Below are 22,665 nucleotides of genomic sequence, written 5' to 3'. Positions count from 1 at the left end.
TCACAACTTCTGTGTTTAGCACCAAACTTTAGTGAACCTGTTAAAACAACCTCAGAACAACCATGAAAGCATATCATTGTCAACACTGATTTTCAATATGTGAAAGCTGTATCCAAACAATTTCAAATACTTCTATTAATTTTCAGATCTATGATTCAGTGTAATATCACCAAGGAAAGTAGTGATCTTTTCCTTTAGCATTTCTACTATGAATGGCACAATGAATGCTTTTCACCGTTGTTATTTTCAGTGACAAAACACAGCAGTTAATGTTCAGAAATATTTCTCCATTACTGAAAATACCTCTGCCCTCTAACGTATTTCAGAATCAACTCTTTATTGCTCCAAAAACATAACACACAACATATATATGTTATTTTCTTTCTCAACTAGTTGTTACCTCTCTTTGCCTCAAATATGATGTTATGAAAATACCAATCACAAAACAAAGATCACAGTTATACCTGACTGTCTGAACAAAGCATGATTAATGTTACCTCATTTGAACTTTCTTTTTCACACGTATTGTCAACAGCCCTTCATTTGTATAGCAGAGATCTTCAATACAAGCAACAGGTGAATATGGTTCTACTTATCTTGCTTGAGAAACATTGAACCTCATACTCATTTCCAGATTTCACATTAGCTTGTACACACTTATCACACACTAATCTTTAGCAAACAGCAAGTTTTATATTCAAATTTCACATTGCACGAGCATACTCTTTACACAACTATTGAATGTCAATGACTTGTTATTAAATAGATTCCTCCTTCAGATGTTCGGTTGAGAGGTAGTTTCACATGGTTGAGAGATAGTTGAAAGTACTTTTAACCAACCCTTAACTAATAACTAATAACTAATACTTCCAATTTATGAATGAAAAGAAATGTTAATGATCAGTTCATCTAACCGTACCATAACCAACAGAAACTATCTCACAAAATAAATATTTTTGTAACATTGTGAGAGCAACAAATGCCATTGTCTCCATGCCTTCAACACAACCGATGAGAAACAAATTGAGGCCATCAGAAATGCAGATCTGCCTGCTGTACAGAGCGATGAAGCATCTCAACTATCATTCATTCTGTATGCATATAAGCAGATTCAATGGTACAATAATTTATTTATATGTTTTCTTCTATTTTATATGTATCACTTTGCAACATCTGTATAAATCTGGGCTATATTTTGCAACATTTGTATAAATCTGGGCTATATTGACAATTGTTACTGTGTTTTTTCAGGATCATGTACCAGACCCAACACAAAAGTAGAGTTTCAACAACTTTACAAATCTGAAACATAAAACGAAAAATCTGTACTTGACATCAATGACAAACACGCCAACAGAAAGGGACCAATGAAAATTAACATAGCCTCAATGGCACAATTTACAAGGAGTAGATGATGACCACTCTTTGCCAAACATTAAAATTTTTAAATGTTTTGTTTCTATTTTCAATTGTGATTGTTGTAGTTCTCTCTTTATGAAAATTCATTATGAAAAAAGGTTCAAAATTTAAATGGATGACCTTGTTATTAATTTTTGATTTTTTCTTTTTTTTGCTAGGTTTCATTTGTATTTTTCTAAAAGAATATGTCCTTCTGCAAGTAGAATTATTGGTGGCAAACCAATGGATCCTTGCTAAAAACATGGGACACTAGGTGCAGGGTGAGGATAGGTTAGTTGTATCCATTGTAATTAACCTATGAACAGTGGCATAAATCAACTCAAATATCGCCTTCCATAGATCCCTTGTTGAGGTGTTATGCCATGTACAAAAGATAGTCCAAAGGTTGATAGAGAGGCAAAAGAACTCCTTGCAGCATGTGATCAAAGGAAAGCAAAAATAAATAGAACAATAGAGGCCAAAGATGTAAAAATCTTAATCAGCAATAAATCTTTTGGCCGAAAATTTAAAAAAAAATCAGGAATCGGCAAAAAAATCGAGAAAAAATCAGCAATAAATTGGCAAAATTATCGAATATTTGAAAATATATAATTTCTTAAAATATTAGCAACGTTACATTCCAACCAGCTATAACATTTGTAGTGTATCTTGAACCAGTATTGCCAAGATTTAATCTAGTAACAATGAGTTTAAATGTGTTTATATATATGTGTGTGTGTGTGTTTATATATATATATATATTATTGCATAGGAAATTTGCATTAATGACAAATATATTTCTAATTTCAATCGGCGGATCGGGAGTTTAATCGAGCAACCAAAGCTTACATCTTTATTGAGCAAATCTCCTGTATAACCTCCCGAGCAATATGCAACGGACCCTCATCCCCACAACTTAGACTATCTAGAGCGACCATTGAGATCGACTGAACTAACCCTAAGAATCAACTTAAATATTTTTTAACACAACACTCCTAATAATATAGATAGACAAAATATATAATAATTTCCCATTTCCCAAAATATATTATAGTTAAATTTATACTTGAAACGTGATATAATTTTTGAATAATAAAAATTATAATAATTATCCATTTTCCAAAATATATTTTAATTAAATCTTATTCCTAACACCTGAAATTATATACTTTTGAAATACTAAAAGCCAAGAGTAAATTATTAATTTATTTATTGTGCATACTTAGAAGCTAACACCTCACATCAAAACGCACTGAATGTGAAGTTATCACTTGCCCGACCACTTTGGTAGCATTGAATTTCGTGAAACCTAATTATGCACACATGGGCGGGTCACAATTTTCATCTCATCAAACATATATTAAAACCCTAACACGCGAGTTGCATCCCCATAAATTCACGCTCATTCCCCATGCGGCCCACGATGATTTTTAACAGTTATGAGCCAATAAAATCGCAGAAACTTTTGTTCAAGAACGGAAAAATGACAGGCAACAAATAGAAATGGCGATTTTTTACAATTTAGTCGCAATATTTTGCATTTGATAGTCACGATTTTTTGGAAAAAAAACGCTCGCGATTTAAATGACGATTAAATCATCTGCATTTTTGACTCCCGATAAATCGCAATTTAGGCGATTTTTGAACGATTTTTTCATCACTGACGGAGGCAATGGCAAAACCAATCCTAGATTTGAGTGCTATAGTGTCATAGGGAGATATGGGGGGCTCTTCTATTGGACCACGAATATAGGTATTAGGAAATGTGGGCAGCCATAGGTCCATCTTTATTGTTCCTTGTAACACTCTTGGTTTGCAACCTTCATTGGAAGGCACCTAATGAATAAAGAATTCCAACATGAGGCAAAGTTAGCATGTGCAAGATTTTGATACTAATATTTTGCTGAATGTTGGTTGTAGTCCTTATTAGGAACAATTGGTCAAGACCCCAAGTCTGCATGAGTTGAGTGGGCCATTATTGTAGGATGAGGTCCAAAACACATGTCGACTAGTAGAAAAACAAAAGAAAAATTGTGATATTTTATAGGCAGATAGTGATCCAAGGAGTTGATCAATTGTATACCTATCTAAATCATGGCATTCTTCAATAGCACACTTCTTAGGCTTGTAGGGTTTAGGCAGAGTTAGCAAAATCTTTCTCACAACATCACCTTCTTCTATCTTTCCACCAACACCTCTGATAGCATTCATGATCTCATTTACCCTGTGTATGTAACCTTCAACACCTTCATCATCGGCCATCTTTAGACATTCATGTTTCTGTTTTAGATTCGTTAACCTAGCTTGCTTTGTCTTAGGATCTCCTTCATATGCTTGACTTGTTCTAGACTTCTTTGGCTTCTTTTAATCCAGTAACTATGGCAAATATTGCATCACTGGTAAGACACCTTATGAATTATGGTTTGGCAATACACCTACAGTTAAGTATTTCAGAATCTTTGGTAGTAAATGTTATATCAAGAGAGATGATATCATTGGCAAATTTGATCCTAGATGTGATGAAGGCATATTTCTTGGTTATTCTAATGAAAGCAAGGCATATAGATGTTATAACAAGAGATTGCACAGAATTGTGGAGAGTGCTAATGTCAAAGTGGATGAGATGAATAGAGGTCAAATCAAAATTTATGAGAAGGAACCAGTAGTGGAAATGATTATATTTGAACCGGTAGCACCTTTATCGGAATAGTGTTGAACCAGTTACTACGACAGTATCAAAAACTTCTACAGTAACTGAAGAACCGGGGAGAGTAACAGAGAATCAGAAGACTCCTAGGTATGTGAGATTGAATCATTCAGAAGATCAGATCATTGGGGATAAGAACAATGGAGTGATGACAAGAAGAAGACTGGCAACTAATGAGGTATGTTTAATTTTACAAGTTGAACCGGTATCAGTAATTGAGGCATGTAAAGATGAATATTGGTTGAAAGACATAGAAGAAGAATTAGACCAGATTGAGAAAAATAACACATGGACTTTGGTTAACCGAGCATATCTAGCTTTATTCCTTATAACTTCACCATCCTCATTCAATTTATTCCTAAAAACCCATTTAGTTCCAATAACATTCTTATGTTAGCCTTTGCATTATTCTCATGATTCTTAACTTCATTTGGAGTCTGAGGTCCATTTGGTAAAGGCATATAGCTAGATTTGAGAATTCCCCAGATTCTACTCAATAAAGTTTCTAAATAAGATTCCATCCTCTCCTTCCAATAAGAAAAAATCGTGCCATCAAACCTCGTTGCTTTAAAATTGAGTTCCTGCACCATTTCAGATCTACCTTAAGCAGTTAAGCTCTTCTAAGAGGAACCTTTCTCTGATACCGATTGTTGAACCGATAACATGATTGATAGGGGGGGAGGGTGAATCAGTTTGGATCTCAAAATACTGATCTATCAAATTTTAAGCAATGTTTAACCATTCTACAACAATACGAAAAAAACCATCAATCATCAACACATGAACACTAGATTTACATGGAAAACCCAACATGGAAAAACCATGGTGAGAATCATACTCACAATATAAATAAAATTGATTACAATGTTTTAGGCTCACTACTAAGGAGCATCATGCACCTGATGGACTTGCAAGACTAAGGCGCACTACCTTAGGGCAAAATACATAGACTTGTACAACTGAAGCTCACTGCTTCAGGGCAAGATACAAAGAGTTGTCAAGAGACCCACTGTCTTCTGGCAACAAAAAGAATAACATAATTGATATGAGAAGAATCTCTTGATCATGAAATTGTCCTTGAACCTTTGTGTCAAGTAACCAATATCATGGCAAACATATTTGACCTCTACCGCTGTCTTAGAACACTTTCCCATTGAATATATCACCATCAAAGCTCTCCACAAACTGACTTTCACACATCCGCAATATCAAATCTTCTTGCACATCATTCACATTCACTACACATCAATTCACACTCCTATTTCACAGCTCATACATCCGCACTCCTTAAATACAAGTTAGATCATCAAAAACTTAGTTGAGAGTTGGCCACAAATAGAGTATACAATATTGCATAAAATAAGCCACTCAGATGAAAAATACCAACGCGGTCCACTCCAGGAGAAAGAGGGGACCCAAATCCTTTAGAACACATCCTTCTAAGTCGAATCCAACGTATCGCACACACTAACACATCCTCCAAAGTCGACACCAAACGTAACATGTAGATAAGCAATAAAACTCGGTAACCAGTCAGCCAAAACATTTTCCAATGCAAATTACCTAACTCAGATCTCCACACACCATGGTGAGACCCATAATAATATTTTAACTCAACCTCCAATGCATATCCAAACCAAAAAGTATGATCCATTCAAGATAATCCAATCGGGCACATTGGAAAACATAACACAATTGAACATACCAAGCACAAACCAACATAAGTCACTTACGGAGTAGAAACACCACCAGAGAGTTGAACGGAAATACTACACAAACCAAATAAACATGTCCACCAATCTGCAACACAAGATTCCACATTTTCGGAAGCCACCAAGTACTTTCCAGACTAGTTCAACAAACGCCCTTGTTATCCGAGAACAACAACAACAAACTTCTACAATCTGCGAACCAAAAAAACCAAATGATGCAACATCCACAAAGAACAAACATTATATTCAGAACCACAAAACATACCCTTCACCATCTGTTGGAATGCAAAGTATTATATCATTGGAGCATTAAGTATTCTCTCCTGCATAATGAATTTGCCACAACTATAACTTTCCAGAGATACTTCATGAACACATATTCAATAGCAACACTAGACAGAGAAATCTGCATCAAACTCAACAACAACACCAGACAGAGAAACCTGCAACAATACAAGGTAATATCCGGACCAAATTTCATCCAGAACAACAAGTTTGACATCAATGACAACATAACTCAGATTTCCAACACTTTTGCCTCATTTCAATGATAGCCTCAGGCTCCAAAATCAAATTTCCTTCATCATCAAGTGGTGGCAACTCTGATGAAGCTGTGACTTGTTGTCCAAGGGCCTTCTTCAAACATGACACATGAAAAACATTGTGATTTTTTTGTTTTTGGAAGTTCCAACTGAGGCGACCTTAGCTATCCTATAAAAGTGTGGCTTAAGCTTCTCTCCACTACTTTTTTGGAGGGAAGATTATCTTTAGGGTTGTAGCCTCAAGAAAACTATGTCTCCCACCTTAAATACACATTTTAATTGGTGGTGATCAGCATACATTTTTTATTGGTTTTGGGATTGTTGCAAGTTCTCTTTGAATGCATTCAGAATAATAAAGCTTTGTTGAATCAAATCTCTAGCTCTAGGGACTCTACTATTCGAAAGAATCAAATCCATATATTAAATTTCATCATAACTAGAGAGTGCCTTAAAAGGAATTATACCTATTTACATTTGATAAGTAGAATTATAGCAGTACTCCCTAAGATGGAGACACTTAACCCCAACTGTTTTCTACCCTATAACTTTGTTCTTTAGATACCCTTATATCTATTTGTTGACAATTGTGTTTTCCAATATGTTTGAGTGTGATAGCTAGTGCTTTGAGTCAATTTAGTGCTTCTCGATTGAAAGAGCTCTTACAAAAACAAGTTGATAAATTTGCTATGTTACCCGAGGACGTGCCCTTGAGCCTAAATCCCTTGTCCCTGTCTCGAGGACGTTTTGGGGACGGTCAGGGTACGTCCCCCACCACCGTCCCCAAGATTGCAAAAATTCAGGGAAACGTCCTACAAACTTGGGGACAACAGTGATTCTCAAAGGGGAGTCCCCCCAACTGTCCCCCTTTTCCCATCATATTTAAAAAAAAGGCTCAAATCCTCTAAAAAACCATTTTTAAATTTTATTATATGTTTGTAAAAGTAGATTTTCACTAATATGATGGGTAAAAATGTCTGAATCACTTCCAAAAACACTTAGAAATAATGGGCAGCAACCTGGTAATAAATTTCACAAACACTGAGAACTTGGTAGTGCGTAAAAAAGTGATTGCAGGTCTGCAATATTGGACTTTTCACTGATAAGAAAGGTAAAAAGGTCTGAATCATAGCCAAAAGCACTCAGAAATGTGAATAAAAGCTTGGTAATGAATTTCGCAAACACCCAAAACTTGGTAGTACATATAGAAGCTGTTGTAGCTCATAATAGTAATGGAATACTATCAAAATATCCGCGAACCAGAAAGGAACAATGAACTACATGCAAACAAGTTTTGGCATATTGATGATGAATTTTCAATTATTGAGTATTGACAATGAATTCTGAATTATGAATGCATATTGAGTATTGACAATGAACTCACAATACAAAATATTCATCAGATTCAACCTTGGTAGAACTTACTTGATATGCAACTATGAGTGTAAATCATTCAAACTCATAAACTGATAAACTTGAAACAACAAAACACATTTAACACCAGATTTAACGTGGAAACCCAAATAGGGAAAAACCATTGTGGGATTTCGGACCCACTAAGAAAATATACTCTTCTAGAGTATGCTCGGTTAAAAGCCAATCTTGTTAAAGATTACATAACACATTGCTAGATGTGACCCGGTCAAGGGATTTCCCTCAAATCTATCAGAATCTTGCACTTTGTTAGAAGTGACCTTGTCAAAGGATTTCAAACACTCATTCAAAATGTTACCTTTGTTGATTTTCCCAGGTTTTATTGGATGTATTTTAATGTATATATCTGATTCAATCTGATACTTGCATTCTTGGAATTCTACGTGTTCTCAAATTGAATAACATTATACTATATATATTCCTTTGGAGAGGCATGTCCTTGAACAGACATGTCTCTCCTTTAATTATAATAATTTAATCAATATTATAATGTTTCATCAATCAATTATTAATTTAGAATAATATAATAGATTAATATTGAATATTAAATTTTATATGATTAATAATAATATAATAATATAACATAATAATATATTATTATTAATCAACATATATTATATGTATTCTAAATGATCATTCGACTCAAGCTACAAACATTAACACTCCCTCTTAGCTAGGGAGGATGATCAGACAAAATGTGTAGTGATCTCCCATGTCAACACTTATGGCCCTCACCATAGATACACAAAACATAATTAACACTCCCTCTTAGCTAGGTAAGATGAATGTAGACAATATATTCAAGCATCATAATTTAGTAGATAGTGATCATTTTAGTCATTCATGAGAATCATACCATCTAATCATTTGGTATGTAGTATCACCTAAACACGTGATCTTGAAGTTCATCACATCAATCTTGCGATTGATAGGATATCACCTAAGCATGTGATATCAGTATTGCCTACACGCAATACTTAAGGATAATCATATGAGAAAGCTTAATTTCTCACCTTATCCTAGTTGTGATAAGTGCACTAACATTTTATACAAATGTTATATCACCTAAATACATGATATGAAGTATCACCTAGACACATGATACAAATGTCCATCACGTCAATCTTGTGATGACAGGATATCACCTAAGCATGTGATATCAGTATTGCCTAAACACGCAATACTTAAGGATAATCATATGAGAAAGATTTAAATTCTCATCTTATCCAAGTTGTGGTATGTGCATTAACATTTCATATGAATGTTTTACCACAACACAATCATGGCTTCATCCATGGTTCACCAGACATCCACCATGATAACTGGTTTGGACATTATAAGATCGTCACCTTATAATGTCTCCATACAAGTGTTCATTATCTGGAGAGATCGTCACCTCTTAGATATGAACCCAGGGGATAAAATCCAAAAATGTCCTGTCATGACAAAGAAGTTTACACATTAAACATGCAAATACAAATTGCAAAACAAATTACCTTTCTATCATACCTAAACCTTTTCTGAAGTGATCAACCTTCACTCTGAAAGAGGTTTTTGGTCAGAATATCTGTAGTTTGATCTCCAAGGGAAAACTCCCCTACTCAAGGGAGAAGCACCCAGCATAAAATGTCTTTATATATCAAATATGTCTAGCAATAATGCAAGATACGGGCCCAATATATGTTGCTTCACTCCTTGAAGCAAATTTCACAAGAGCAAATCTAATTGGTTTTCTTCAGAGGATCGATCTGCTCTAACTTATATATAAACTGCTCTTCACATAAATTGAATGGATCAGAGAATGAGTTTGTATCTTCTATATATATGAGGGAGGCGCCCTTTCACAAGGGGTCGGCCCTCAATGGCACCATTTGTCTCTTCACAAGGGTGACCACTACAACATCAACACTCCCTCTTAGCTAGGGATGAATCCTTGTTAATAATATGGTCATGAAATAACATCCACCATGGCTACTCCTAGAGAGTGGAACACGATTCATCATGGTACTCAACATGATGATATCCATCATGGCTACTCCCATGTATGAGAATGCATATGAAGTATGAACACAAGTGCCCATCACAGAGTTGCTCAATGCGATGTTTTCATCTCATCATGACGTTCACCATGACTACTCCCAAAGGGTGGAACAGGGGCCTTCACCTCAAACTTCTCCCTCACAGAGAAGAGTGTATTAACAAGGGCTTGCTCCTCAAACTTATCTCTCACAGAGAAGAATGCATTAAGCATATTTTCATGATGGTGTGGCTCCCTTTGATATCAACCTTCTGACCTCCTTGTCTAAGGTTGCTTCTGATGAAATGTTAGACTCCCTCTGAATCTGATATCAACCATCTGACCTCCTTGTCTAAGGTTACTTCTGATGAAATATTAGATTCCCTCTGAATCTGATATCAACCATCTGACCTCCTTGTCTAAGGTTACTTCTGATGAAATATTAGACTCCCTTTGAATCTGATATCAACCATCTGACCTCCTTGTCTAAGGTTGCTTCTGATGAAATGTTAGACTCCCTTTGAATCTGATATCAACCATCTGACCTCCTTGTCTAAGATTACTTCTGATGAAATATTAGACTCCCTCTGAATCTGATATCAACCATCTGACTTCCTTGTCTAAGGTTACTTTTGATGAAATATTAGACTCCCTCTGAATCTGATATCAACCATCTAACCTCCTTGTCTAAGGTTACTTTTGATGAAATATTAGACTCCCTCTAATTCAATTTTATTGTGCTTTTGTCCTGAAGGTATGTTAGAGAGAGATTACAAATAGCTCATAAACTAAATTATCTCGAACAAAAATACCAATGATAGAAGCATACAAGATTTTACTAGCCAATATTATAGCATAAATTACAAACTCAATAATTCATGTGCCTTAATAAAACATGGAATACTTATCTTAAGTTTAAAACATTTCCTTTCATAAGGTGAGCCCATATAAGAAATATCACGCATGAATCATCTCTCATCATAATTCCCTTTGAATGATGTAGAACATTTTCATAATTTTGATCAACACTTTCATTATGATCTGCCACACACAGTCGTTAATAACTTTTACAATTTACCAAATTTATCCAATCTCTTCGTTGAGATGTTAGAAAATCTAATTACAAACATTTCCTCCAAGTTATAGCCAGATCCAACGGTTAAAACAGAATTTATGACATTTTTCCTAAAACTGCTAACCTTAGGTAGGGTTTCAAGTGACCTGCACCAAAGTTGTCATATCTTGCACAAAACTGAATCAAATTTAATGAGATAAACATATTTGAAAACTAGAAACACAGATCTTTCCATCCATATATTATAGTCCTCATTTTGAGGCCAACCAAGGGCTGTGCAATGGCATATTTCAGACTGAAAATTCTTAAAAAAAAACTGAATTCTCCAACCCTCTCCAACCTCCAATTTAAACTTCACAGGCCTGAGCTCTAATACCATGTTGATTTTCCTAGGTTTTATTGGATGTATTTTAATGTATATATCTGATTCAATCTGATACTTGCATTCTTGGAATTCTATGTGTTCTCAAATTGAATAACATTATACTATATATATTCCTTTGGAGAGGCATGTCCTTGAACGGACATGTCTCTCCTTTAATTATAATAATTTAATCAATATTATAATGTTTCATCAATCAATTATTAATTTAGAATAATATAATAGATTAATATTGAACATTAAATTTTATATGATTAATAATAATATAATAATATAACATAATAATATATTATTATTAATCAACATATATTATATGTATTCTAAATGATCATTCGACTTAAGCTACAAACATTAACAACCTTGCTAGAGGATTTACAAATAAGACTGTTAGGTCCACTCGATTAAGAGATTTCCTGTCACTTACAAAAATAAATAATAGTAATAAAATATATCTGCAACTTTACATCTGAAATGTTAAAGCAGACTCTATGTGCTCAAAATAATCTTGTCATAAGACTTATCTTCCTCCTTGTTGGGCTTCTCAATCTGTTTTTCAATCAGATCTCCAATCTTCTGTACTCGGTAATCACCTCTGCAGTATCACTGCTCTTCTATTTGCCTGCATACTTTGTTCATCAACTTTTCCTTATTTATAAGCAATTCCAAACCGCTTAATCTCCTTAATCACATTTCCCATGATTAATCTTAGCCATCAGATCTTCAAACTTGACTAGGTTCATTGAATCCTTCGAACTGAAAAACGTTTTATCTTGCCTTGGAACTTGTATACCTTCCTTGGTACTTGTGCTCGGTTATGACCGTTCAATCTGTGCTGTAGATCCAACTCTTGAATTTTCATTGCCGTTGATCCTTAACAAACTTCTTGCATGACATTCCAATCTTCTATAAATCTGCAGCTCATTGGCATCCTTCATTTAATAATGTATTTATTCATCCAATGCATTCTGTTATTGCTCGGTTGATACTCGGTAAATACCGAACTTTACTCGGTAGACATTCTTTCTACTTTAACTGACACTGATAACCTTGGTGTTTACCGACTAGCTCCTTGCTCGGTAAAATAGAACAGTATCAAACCTTTACTCATTCTGATGCATGAAATCTTTTCTCCTTCATATTCAGTCTTCGAATACACATATATAGGATATCAAAACAATCAAAATAACATAATCTCATTACTGTCTAACTCGGTAATAGTTGCCTATTGAATAACTTATTACTCCCCTTCATTTTCACATTCTTTCTGTGTCACTTACCGACATCTTTATACTCATCAAAACATACTTTTTAAGATATGGCAACATCATACTGAATTAGAAAATCAATTGCTTGACATCAATGACAAAATAATATTATTAAGACAGTAATCATCCTTTATCAATTATATCAACAATCTCCAACAACCTTCTCAATATCATCATATCAACAAACTTATTGTAATGCCAACATAATGCATATTGAGTATTGACAATGAATTCTGAACACAAATGTAGTATGTTAAGGTTCTATAATCCATGTATATGAATATAATGTATATATACATGCATTATTTATTTTTCATATGAACATTTAAAATTTCCCTATGTATTTAAAATTTTCCCAATATTTTATATAGCCGTCTCCCTACCGTCCCCAAAATTGGCAAAAAATTGCCGTCCGCCCACCATCCCCAAAATTGGCAAAAGAAATTGCTGTTCCGGAAACTCATCCTGTTGTCCCTTGTCATCCCCGTCTCGGAAACTTGGGGTAACATAGTAAATTTGCTGTCTCTGTCACTCATAATGTTCCTAGCGTTTTACTCTAAAGGTATGACATTAAAATGAGCATATTTAGTGAGTTTATCTATATCCTCAAGATGCAATCCTTATCTTGTGCGCTTTGGAGTCTTGTGATGAAATCCATGGAGATGCTCGTCCATTTTTGATTTGGAATGGTTAGTAGCTGCAACAAATCAATTGGAAATACATGTTTCGTTTTGCTTTGTTGACAAACCAAACACCCCTAAACATGTTTTAACACATCACCTTTGAGCCGTTTCCATGAAAAACACTCTCTTACCTGTTCATATATTGTAGTACACTGGATGACCAGCTATTGGTGTTTCATGGCCTGCCCTCAAAATTTTATCCTTCATTCTTGATTCTGAAACTAGATACACTCAGTTCTCGTTAAGAATGAGCTCATCGATCACCTTGTAGCTTGCCATCCAAAATGTCAATATTAAATGTATTCTTGGCACACTCAGCTATTATACAAGCATTCTGATTGAGTAAGAACTTAAAATTATTATGATCTGTTTTTACTACAAGATTTCATCAAACCACGTATTTCCTGAATTTAGCTAATGCATGCATGATGGCTAACATTTCTTTGTTATAGATAGAGAATTTTCCTCCATCTCCTTGAGCTTCCTTCTCTCAAATGCTATAGGGTGTCTATTTTGAATTAAAACAGCTCTAATCACCTCTCTTCAAGCATCGCACTCTGAAACAAAAGGAAGTGAAAAATATGTAATAGCCAAAATAAGACACTCATGATCTCCTTGAGTTTGTCAAAAGCTCATTGTGCTGGAATGAAGAGAAGTCCCCCTTCTTTGTTAGATCTGTTAATGGGTTTGCAAGCTGTGAAAATCCTTCGACAAAACCTTTGTAATAGCGCTAAAGCTATGTTACCCCGAGTTTCCGGGATGGGGACGGCAGGGGATGGGGGTATGCATTTCTGGGACTGTGATTTTTTTTTGTCAATTTTGGGGACAGCTAGTGGACGGCAAAGGGGACGGCTATATAAAAATAGTGAAAATTAAAATATATAGGGAAATTTAAAATATTCATATGAAAACATGGATAAAATATGCACATATACATTATAGAACCTTAATATATAAGAACCAACAGAGCTCTTATGTCAAATTTGTGTTAAATTGAGAGTCAAATTCGTGTTAAATTGAGAGTCAAATTCAAATTGCTTATAGAATTCATTGTCAAAATTCACTGCCTATATGCAGAATTTATGGGACGTCCCCTAGGAGTCCCCTGTCCTTGGGATGGGGACGCCTGAAAAAAATACCGGGGACGCATCCCCAGGTAAAGTAGCTCGAAAGTCCCATAAACCCTTTCAAATGTGACAAAGTCCTAGGTCTAGGCCCATCCTTGATTGCCTTGATCTTCTCCTCATCCATTCTAACCCCTTGGGCACTAATCATATGCCTCAAATATGATATCTCTGTCAAACCAAATTCATGTTTGGAAAGCTTTGGCATAGAATGATTGCTGCTCTAGTATGTCAAGTGCCTCATCTATGTGCCTCAAGTGAGATCCTCCCATGTCTTACTGTAAATCAAAATGTCATAAAAAAAACTAGCTCAAATATTCTCAATTGTAAAATAAATACTTGGTTCATGCATTACTCCAATGTGGCAGCTGCATTAGTTAGCTCGGATGGCATGACCAAGAACTAATAATGCCATGAAGGTTCATGTGGTCTTGAAGGCCTTAACTTGGGCTTTGTTGTGGGGGTTCTGCTCCTTGAAAACTCTGTATTGCGATAGGGAATGTGGGAGGGGTGCTGCTTCTTGACCCCTCTAGGGGCTCTGCCCTCAAAAGCCTGTAATGCTTGATGCCTTTTGAGTTCCACTCTGGTTTTAAAGAGCAAAAAAGAAATATATTTTGTCTTGATTCCATGTTTTGTATATATATGCACTGCTAGCTGGCATCCTCAAATTTGGGTACATGGTCTCCGTGCCCCCTAAAATTGCATTAGAAGTTTATTGAACGGAGAGTTGATTTGCGATTTTAGAGAATAAATAGGTTGCTTTTATCAACATATATCAGGCTTGAATGCATTTGTGATTTTTTTTTTTTACAAATAATGAAATAAACTATACAGGAGTCTAAGGTTTAATATGACACTCTCTATATAACAAACTTCTTTCTTTCTGCATTATAATAGTTTTTTATCCAAAGTATATTTCAAATTATAGAGCTGTATGAATCCTTTGGCTGAAAATATTTCTGATGCACAGTTCTCAGTACAGGTTCATTTAAAAAGAAATCTGTAGTATATAACTTGTCATTGATCTCTGATATGTCATTTTTTTGAATTAATAATGCAGAACATACAGATCTTCTAGGTGGCATGGATCTAATAAATGAGATGGTTGCATTGGGCCTTCCAAGCTCTTTCTGCACAAGCTCCAAAGTATATTGCTGTGCTTATCTTCCTGTCAGATTTATTTAATTGCCTTGCTTTGCATTTGTATGTTAAACATTGCTTGCAAAATCATTCTATATATTTGAGCACATTCATTCTGTAATAACAGGAAAAGCATACAAGCATTAAAAGGAAGAATAAGAAATCAGTAAAGAAAGGAGAAAGCAAGCTAGCTCAAGTGACAGAAGAGAGGGACTTGCCTCTTGTGGAGGCAGAGGTTTCTAATGATGAGGTTAATAATGAAGCAGCTGTTCATCTAAACTCCCATTTTGCATCGGTAGAACTATATGGAAAGGATGAAGATATTTCAAATCAAATTCTAGTTAATGGAACAAATGGAACATGTTCATCATCTTGTCAAAATGGTAGCACCTTGTTTAATGGAAGTATCATTTCAAACAACAATGTAATGACATCTATGCAGACTGACAGTTTGTATAATGCCAAAAATTCTTCACTGAGTGATCACAAAGCAGAAATTGACATTTCAGTTGACATGATGTGTGAGGAAGAGATAGGAGCGAGGAAAGCACAAAAGTGTAATGGAGGTCTAGATGATCGATCTGAGTTACATCTTGCATGCTGTGTACAGGAAATAACTAGTTTGTACAATGTTGACCCTAATTCAGATATTGAGATTGATGTCTCTAGAGTTTCTTGTCCTCCTCATGTGGTGGAAGTTTCCCAGCTTGAGAAGGCGTCCCTTCAGAATAATGTTCCTACAGAAGAGGCACAACACTGTGCTAAGAGTAATTGGGAACCTGTTTGGGATTCTTATTACCAAAGGTATTACTATTATAACTATGAAACATTGGAAACGTCATGGGATCCTCCAGGATTGGAGCATTCAACTGATATTCCTTCTATATCATACACAACAGATAATTGTGTTGCAGGGAATCAGGCCATATGTGAAGCAAGCAGTGGAAGCTATGATGAATGTTCACAATCAGATTTAAAAGATAATGAAGACAATATAGAGGCTACACTAGGTTGTCAAATCTATAGTCAGGTGTATCAAGAGCTTGCAGATGATATATTAAATAAGGTCAAAGTTGAGGCAGGTAAGGTGCATTATATGAAGGACAATATTGCATACGAATGTTTGATTGGAAAAGATAACTTTAATACAGAGAAGCTTCCTACACATAACCCATCTGATAACAGACAATATGGCAACATTGTACTGGAGCAAACAGATATATCACTAGCAACCACTAGTCCTGAGAAAGATATAGAGACAATAAGCACAAAAGCTACTGTGCAAGGCCTAGAGCGAACAAGTGATTGCTTTTTATCCAAGGGCTTAGGTTTTTCGACTCATTTATTGTCATCTTTAAATACCATAGAGAGGTAAGTTTGCTTTGATACAATTTCATGTATGAATTGAAACGGCTTATCTTTTTCAGTTGTTTCTGTTGTGTCTAATGTTAAAAGATTTTTGAAATACAGCTTACATGCCCTTCCCCAGGCATGTGGTACTCATATTTGGTTTGATGATGAGGGTAACATTGAGAGAAAATGCAGTTTACAACATGAAGCTACACATGTTCATGCTCATGAGAGTGACACTTATATTGATGCTATAGCAGAAGCAACCTATGAAGATACTTCCATATCTGAAACTTTTAGTTCGGGGAATGGTGATCCCCCAAAGGAGCAGAAGAAAAAGAAGAGAACAAGGCTGAGAAGGCTGTCATCTATTGATAAGGATGGTTGGTAACTTTTCCCATTGCTGACTTTGCACTCTGTTCTTTCTTTTCTCAGCATTCTGCTTGTTTTCTGGAACAATAATTCAGCCACCCAACATTTATCAGTGTTAGTTGTTTTCTTTTCAAAGTGGTTTTTAAATTTTTCTCTTAATTTTCAACCTCTTCATTTTCCGTTTTTAACTTTTTTCCAGTGATTATTTTAGTTTCCTAGATTTATCATATCTCATAATTCAGTGGTTGCAAGTTTTAACCAACAACTATTGCAGTTTAATTGTTTTAACTGTTTATTATGTATTTTGACACTAATTGTAAATAAACAGGACAAAAAAGAGAGTTTATTATCAAATCAAGTGGAAAAATTGTTTTTTCTTGAATTGCAGGAGAACCCTCCAAGAAACTCCTCTTGCCTGGGAGAGTGGAAGAAATGAGTACTACAATTATTAAATATTGGTGTCAAAGGTATCAGCTTTTTTCAAGATTTGATGAAGGTATTCAACTTGATGAGGAAGGTTGGTTTTCAGTTACCCCCGAAGTTATTGCGAAACATCATGCAGCACGCTGTGGGACTGATACAATTATTGATTGCTTCACTGGTGTTGGTGGCAATGCAATTCAGTTTGCTCAGAAGTAAGTTTTGGCAGTCATCAAGATCTAGTTGGGAACTTGGGAGTTACTTTTGACGAATATGGCCAGTGTTAGTTTTTATGTTTCATGTTGTAGTAATTATTATTTTTAGCTGTGTGTTTATTAATGGTCATTCAGTCATATTTTTAGAGTTAGTTATAATTTTAGAGTTCTTTAGTTGGTTGTTATATTTTTAGAGACTTCGTGATGGAACTAGTAGTTTCTATTTTTAGAGTGAGTTTAATGGTTAGTCCCAATTTGGACAACCGCCTTGTAACTGCCGATAAAAGGCTTATTATTTTTTCAATAAAGTATGCTGTTTTTTTGGTTTCAGTAATTATAGTTCAAAAACTCACAAGTCAGCAAAACTCAGCAGCCCAAATTGGACTTGGAATTATTGACTTGGCAAAACTTGGCAAATAAGAAAAAAAATTCTTTAAAAACATAAACCTAGTTGGAGCAAATTAAAAAAATTCCTTTAAAAACATAAACCTAGCTGGAGCAAATTAAAAAAATTCCTTTAATTCTCTTAAGGTACTCAAATTTGACAACTTTGTCTGGCTCAATGCACACCAACATTGTCTTCAACACACTCTCCACTTCTATCTTTGTCTTGAGATTTCCACTCATCTTCCAGCTTGACATCCACTAAATTGTACATCATAAAATGCCCATTGGATGAGATTGACCTGAACCAGCAAAATTGACATTGCAGTGACTTGTCCACTCAAAAATCTGACAGAAGAATCCTGAAAATGTAGACATCCACCTTTGCTCAGATGGGATGATTAATTGTCCATGCAGGTGCCAAATACTCTGATGTTCCTCATGGTGAAAAACCTATTCCAGACATTCTGAGGGCACCAGAGACCCAAAATATGAATATTTTGGCCCCTTTTTTATGCCGAGCCTGCAGCAAGCACCTAGGGTAATAACTTGATTCTTGCAAAAACTTGTGAGTTGTGTGAGTACTCTGCGATTTTTGAAAGTATGGTAATAATAATCATGTATAGCTGCAGTTAATGTGCATAGCACATGCTTGTTTTAACATGGATAAATGATTTCTTGTTGTATTGGCATTTTTGACCAAAAGGCATGATAATTTTAGAAGTGACTGCCTAAGTATCAGAAAGTACTTTAGTCTTTTATAGGTTTGAATTCACTTGTGGCATAGCTTTTATAATATAATCATTGTATTGGGCATTTGTGAAAATGGAAGTCATTTTATCAAGTACGCCACTCACATTAATAACAGGACTTCTCCACTCTCATGAGACAACCTCAAATGTATCATCTTTGTTAACTATATAATAAATTTTATTAATATTACACTTGATGGTTTGACATTTAAGTTGTCAAACTACCTAGATGAGACTATATAAATGTAATGTCCCTTATAGAAATGCTTGAAATACACCTACTAAGATAATAATATATTTAAATAATGAACAACCCAAGTATGAACAATAAGGTCTTTACTCTTTAGATAATGAGGAAGATTATGACTATCTTGAATTCTGATATATAGTCTGATTTATGTGCACAAGAGAATAAATTTGATCCTCTTTAAGATCTGATTGCTATTCCAGAATAATGTCCTAATCTTCATACATCAATCTGATTACACATCTGCCTATATGGTGGTTTGCTGTTCCTGATTTTATGACTCTTAAATCATGCAATATAATTAAGTATATATCTGCCTTTATGTAGCAGATTTAAAGGTCTTCGACCTGGTTGCTTCCCCTGATTAGAATCTTTATGAATATGTGACGAGTATGACGCTGTTCCTGATACTATCTCCTTACTTCTGTGTGCCTATGTCTTGTAAAGTGGTGGATATTTCCACCCTTACTTGGCTTGTGAAAAAGGCTCTTGTTGAGCACTAATAGTTCTGTATGAATCTCTGATAAACAATTCCCAAATTGTGTAATAGGTAGCCCTGTTTTGCCTTTGTTTTCTTTTTGTTTGTTTTTGAGTTTTGAGTGTTTTCACAATGGATTTGAGTTGCCAAATAAAGTGCAGATAATAAAATACTTTATAATAAATGAACAACTCAGAAAATTAAAGAAATTTAGAAATACGAGTAGCTGAAAATTCCAGAATTAATCTCTCTGATTTTACAAAATCTATCAAATGTAAGAGCAATCCAGATCATAAAATGATATTACATATCTAATTCCAACATACCCATTGCTGATTTGGTGAAATAAAGTTCTGCTACAGCAATGACCAGCAAATACAATGTCCAAAAACCCTAGTTACTTCACCAAATGACTCCAAAATGGTACAGTTGGGTGTTGAGCTGATTAGTAGAAAATAATAAACACCAAGAATGCTGATTTAAACCCTCAAAGATCAATCTTTTGCGATAAAACCCTGGCATCCAAGCTCTTGAAATGGTGCAGCTAACATGAGGAAGTACAACCAGCAATAGAGAACAACAAAACCCTCCAAATCACCTTCCAAATCGACATTTACCAATCAGATATTTAAGAAACTCTACAAAATTTAAATGTAGATCTTTCTCCAATGACCATAGTTGTGACCTTTGGATGAAATCACCAAGTATTCTCCAGATTGTATCGCTCAACAACGTAGAGAATGTTGTCTGCAAGGGTTTTCATCCTCACAAACCAAAGATGAAGAAGCAATCTTCTCCTAATGGAAGCAATATCGAAATCCAAACTCAACATATCTCCCAATGAGAGCCCCAATCTTCTTTTTATATTTTTGTTGCTTTTTTGAAAAAAACACTTTTTGCTTTTTCACTATTTTTTTTGAGAATGCATTTTTTGCTTTTATTTAATAAAACTCACTTCCCTTTTTTAATCTCCCAATGTAGTATTCAATAATAAAGGCCCATCCATTAAAAATAAATTACCTTTTATTTAATAATTGGCCTCTATAGTCCCGTCATTAAATAAATTAAAATAATGATAAAGTTAAATCTTTAATTTAACTTCATTAACCTATAACTTATCGCCATTTAATTTTAAGTCCTCAAACTATATCAAAAGTCAAGATGATCATCAAAATTGAACCCCTTGACAATAATAAAAATGACAAGCGTGCCAATTGACTCTATTGGTGCCAATAACCAATTTACTAAAAATAGCAAGTGTGGAAGAGTTGACTTGCAAAGACTCCAAAAAAGAGCGTTACACTCATCCAATTATCAGAATATGAAATCTCACCTGATATTGCCTCCAAGATTCCCCAACCCTAATCATTAGCCCACGAGAATCAATTGAATAGGCTAACGAGTCCACCATGTTGAACTAGCTTAGGAAGGGGACATTACAGTCCGCCTTTTCCAAAATTGCTTGTCCTTAAGCAATCTCAATTTCGGATGCTGCAAAATCTATTCGTTCTCCCATGTGGCATTCTCTATTGGTAAGTTCTTGACCAAAAATTCTTTGATGACCCTTTTTTGAAGAGTCCTTTCTCTATTATCAATTACAGTCTCTGGAATCAATATCAAATTTCCCTTCTCATCCAATGGTGGCAACTTAGATGAGGGAACCACGTTATGACCAAGTGCCTTTTTGAGCCTAGATTTATGAAATAAATTATGAACCCTGTTGCTAGCTGGTAGCTCAAGCTCATAGGCGACCTCTCTAATCCACCGAGATACTCTGAATGGTCCATAAAACCTGGACTTGAGTTTGTTTGCTCCACTCTTCTTGAGAGTAGACTGTCTATATGGCTACATTCTCAAATAAACCATGTCCCCAACCTCGAAACTGCACTCTATTCGATGCTGACCAGCATACAACTTTTGTTGATTCTGTCCCTGTTGCAAATTTTCTTTTAGTGACTTCATGATATCCTGACTATTTCGTAGTGACTTTCTTTTAGGCACTCTACTATCCACAAATAGTAGATCCATGAAGTTGGGAGCCTCATATCCATATAAAGCCATGAATGGCAGCATCTTGATAGACATGTGCTAAATACTATTAAAACAATATTCACCAAGGTGTAGCCATTTAATCCAAGCTCTCTACTGCCCTAAAACATAGTTCTTGAGATACCCTTCAACCCATTTGTTGACGATCTTTGTCTACCCATCTATTTGTGGGTGGTAGTTGGTGCTAGGAGTGAGCTTAGTCCCACTCAATTTAAGGAGTTCTTGCCAAAAAATACTTAGGAACTTGCTGTCCCTATCACTCACAGTGCTCTTGGGCAACCCATGCAATCTAAAGATCTCCTTGAAGAATAAATTAGTTGCTTGTGTAGCTATGTATTTAGCTGAAATGGCAAAGAAATGTGCAAATTTTGTCAACCTGTCAACCACCACATAAATACATTCTTTGCTTTGAACCTTAGGTAACCCTGTGATGAAGTCCATGGAGATACTTTCCCTTTTTTGATTCAAAATGTGTAAGGGTTGAAGTAAACCAGCTGGGTATGTGTGCTCATTCTTATTTTGCTGGCAAGTAGGGCACTCTCAGACATATTTAAGGACTTCATTTTGAAGCTCCTTCCAAGTAAACCTCTCTTGGACCTGCCTCTAAGTCATAAAGAAACCCAGGTGGCCAGCGATAGGTGCATCATGGAAAGTCCTCATTATCTTCACCTTAAGTTGTGAAGAAGACACCAATTAGATCCTATCTTTGTATATGATCAACTCATTAACCACCGTGTACTTGTCGTCATGAAGTGTGTCCTCTATATAACTCCCGCTGGCCATGAATCTTTGACATACTCTGCTGCAATTAACTCTCTCCAATCAGTTGAAATCTCTTTCAAAGAACATATGTGAGGTCTTCTAGAAAGTGCATCAGCAACTATGTTTTTCTTTCCCTTGACATAAACAATATCAAAATCAT

At 35.1% G+C, this 22,665-nt stretch overlaps 1 protein-coding gene across 5 annotated transcripts in view; it reads left to right on the top strand.

Moving 5' to 3' along the window:
* The window catches only part of LOC131028011 (uncharacterized), a 202,597-nt gene that overhangs the window by 81,790 nt on the left and 98,142 nt on the right, over positions 1 to 22,665 (top strand). For all 5 annotated transcript variants that reach the window (XM_057958126.2, XM_057958125.2, XM_057958124.2 and 2 more), the window contains 4 exons: positions 15,397 to 15,482; positions 15,604 to 16,847; positions 16,947 to 17,209; positions 17,587 to 17,833. In XM_057958126.2, coding sequence (XP_057814109.1) covers positions 15,397 to 15,482; positions 15,604 to 16,847; positions 16,947 to 17,209; positions 17,587 to 17,833 — 1,840 coding nt within the window. The remainder of the gene's footprint in view (positions 1 to 15,396; positions 15,483 to 15,603; positions 16,848 to 16,946; positions 17,210 to 17,586; positions 17,834 to 22,665) is intronic.

This window comes from Cryptomeria japonica, chromosome 5, assembly GCF_030272615.1.
Source record: "Cryptomeria japonica chromosome 5, Sugi_1.0, whole genome shotgun sequence".
Lineage (NCBI taxonomy): Eukaryota > Viridiplantae > Streptophyta > Pinopsida > Cupressales > Cupressaceae > Cryptomeria > Cryptomeria japonica.
Note: the sequence above shows the minus strand (reverse complement) of the source record. Positions and strands in the feature narration are given on the sequence as shown.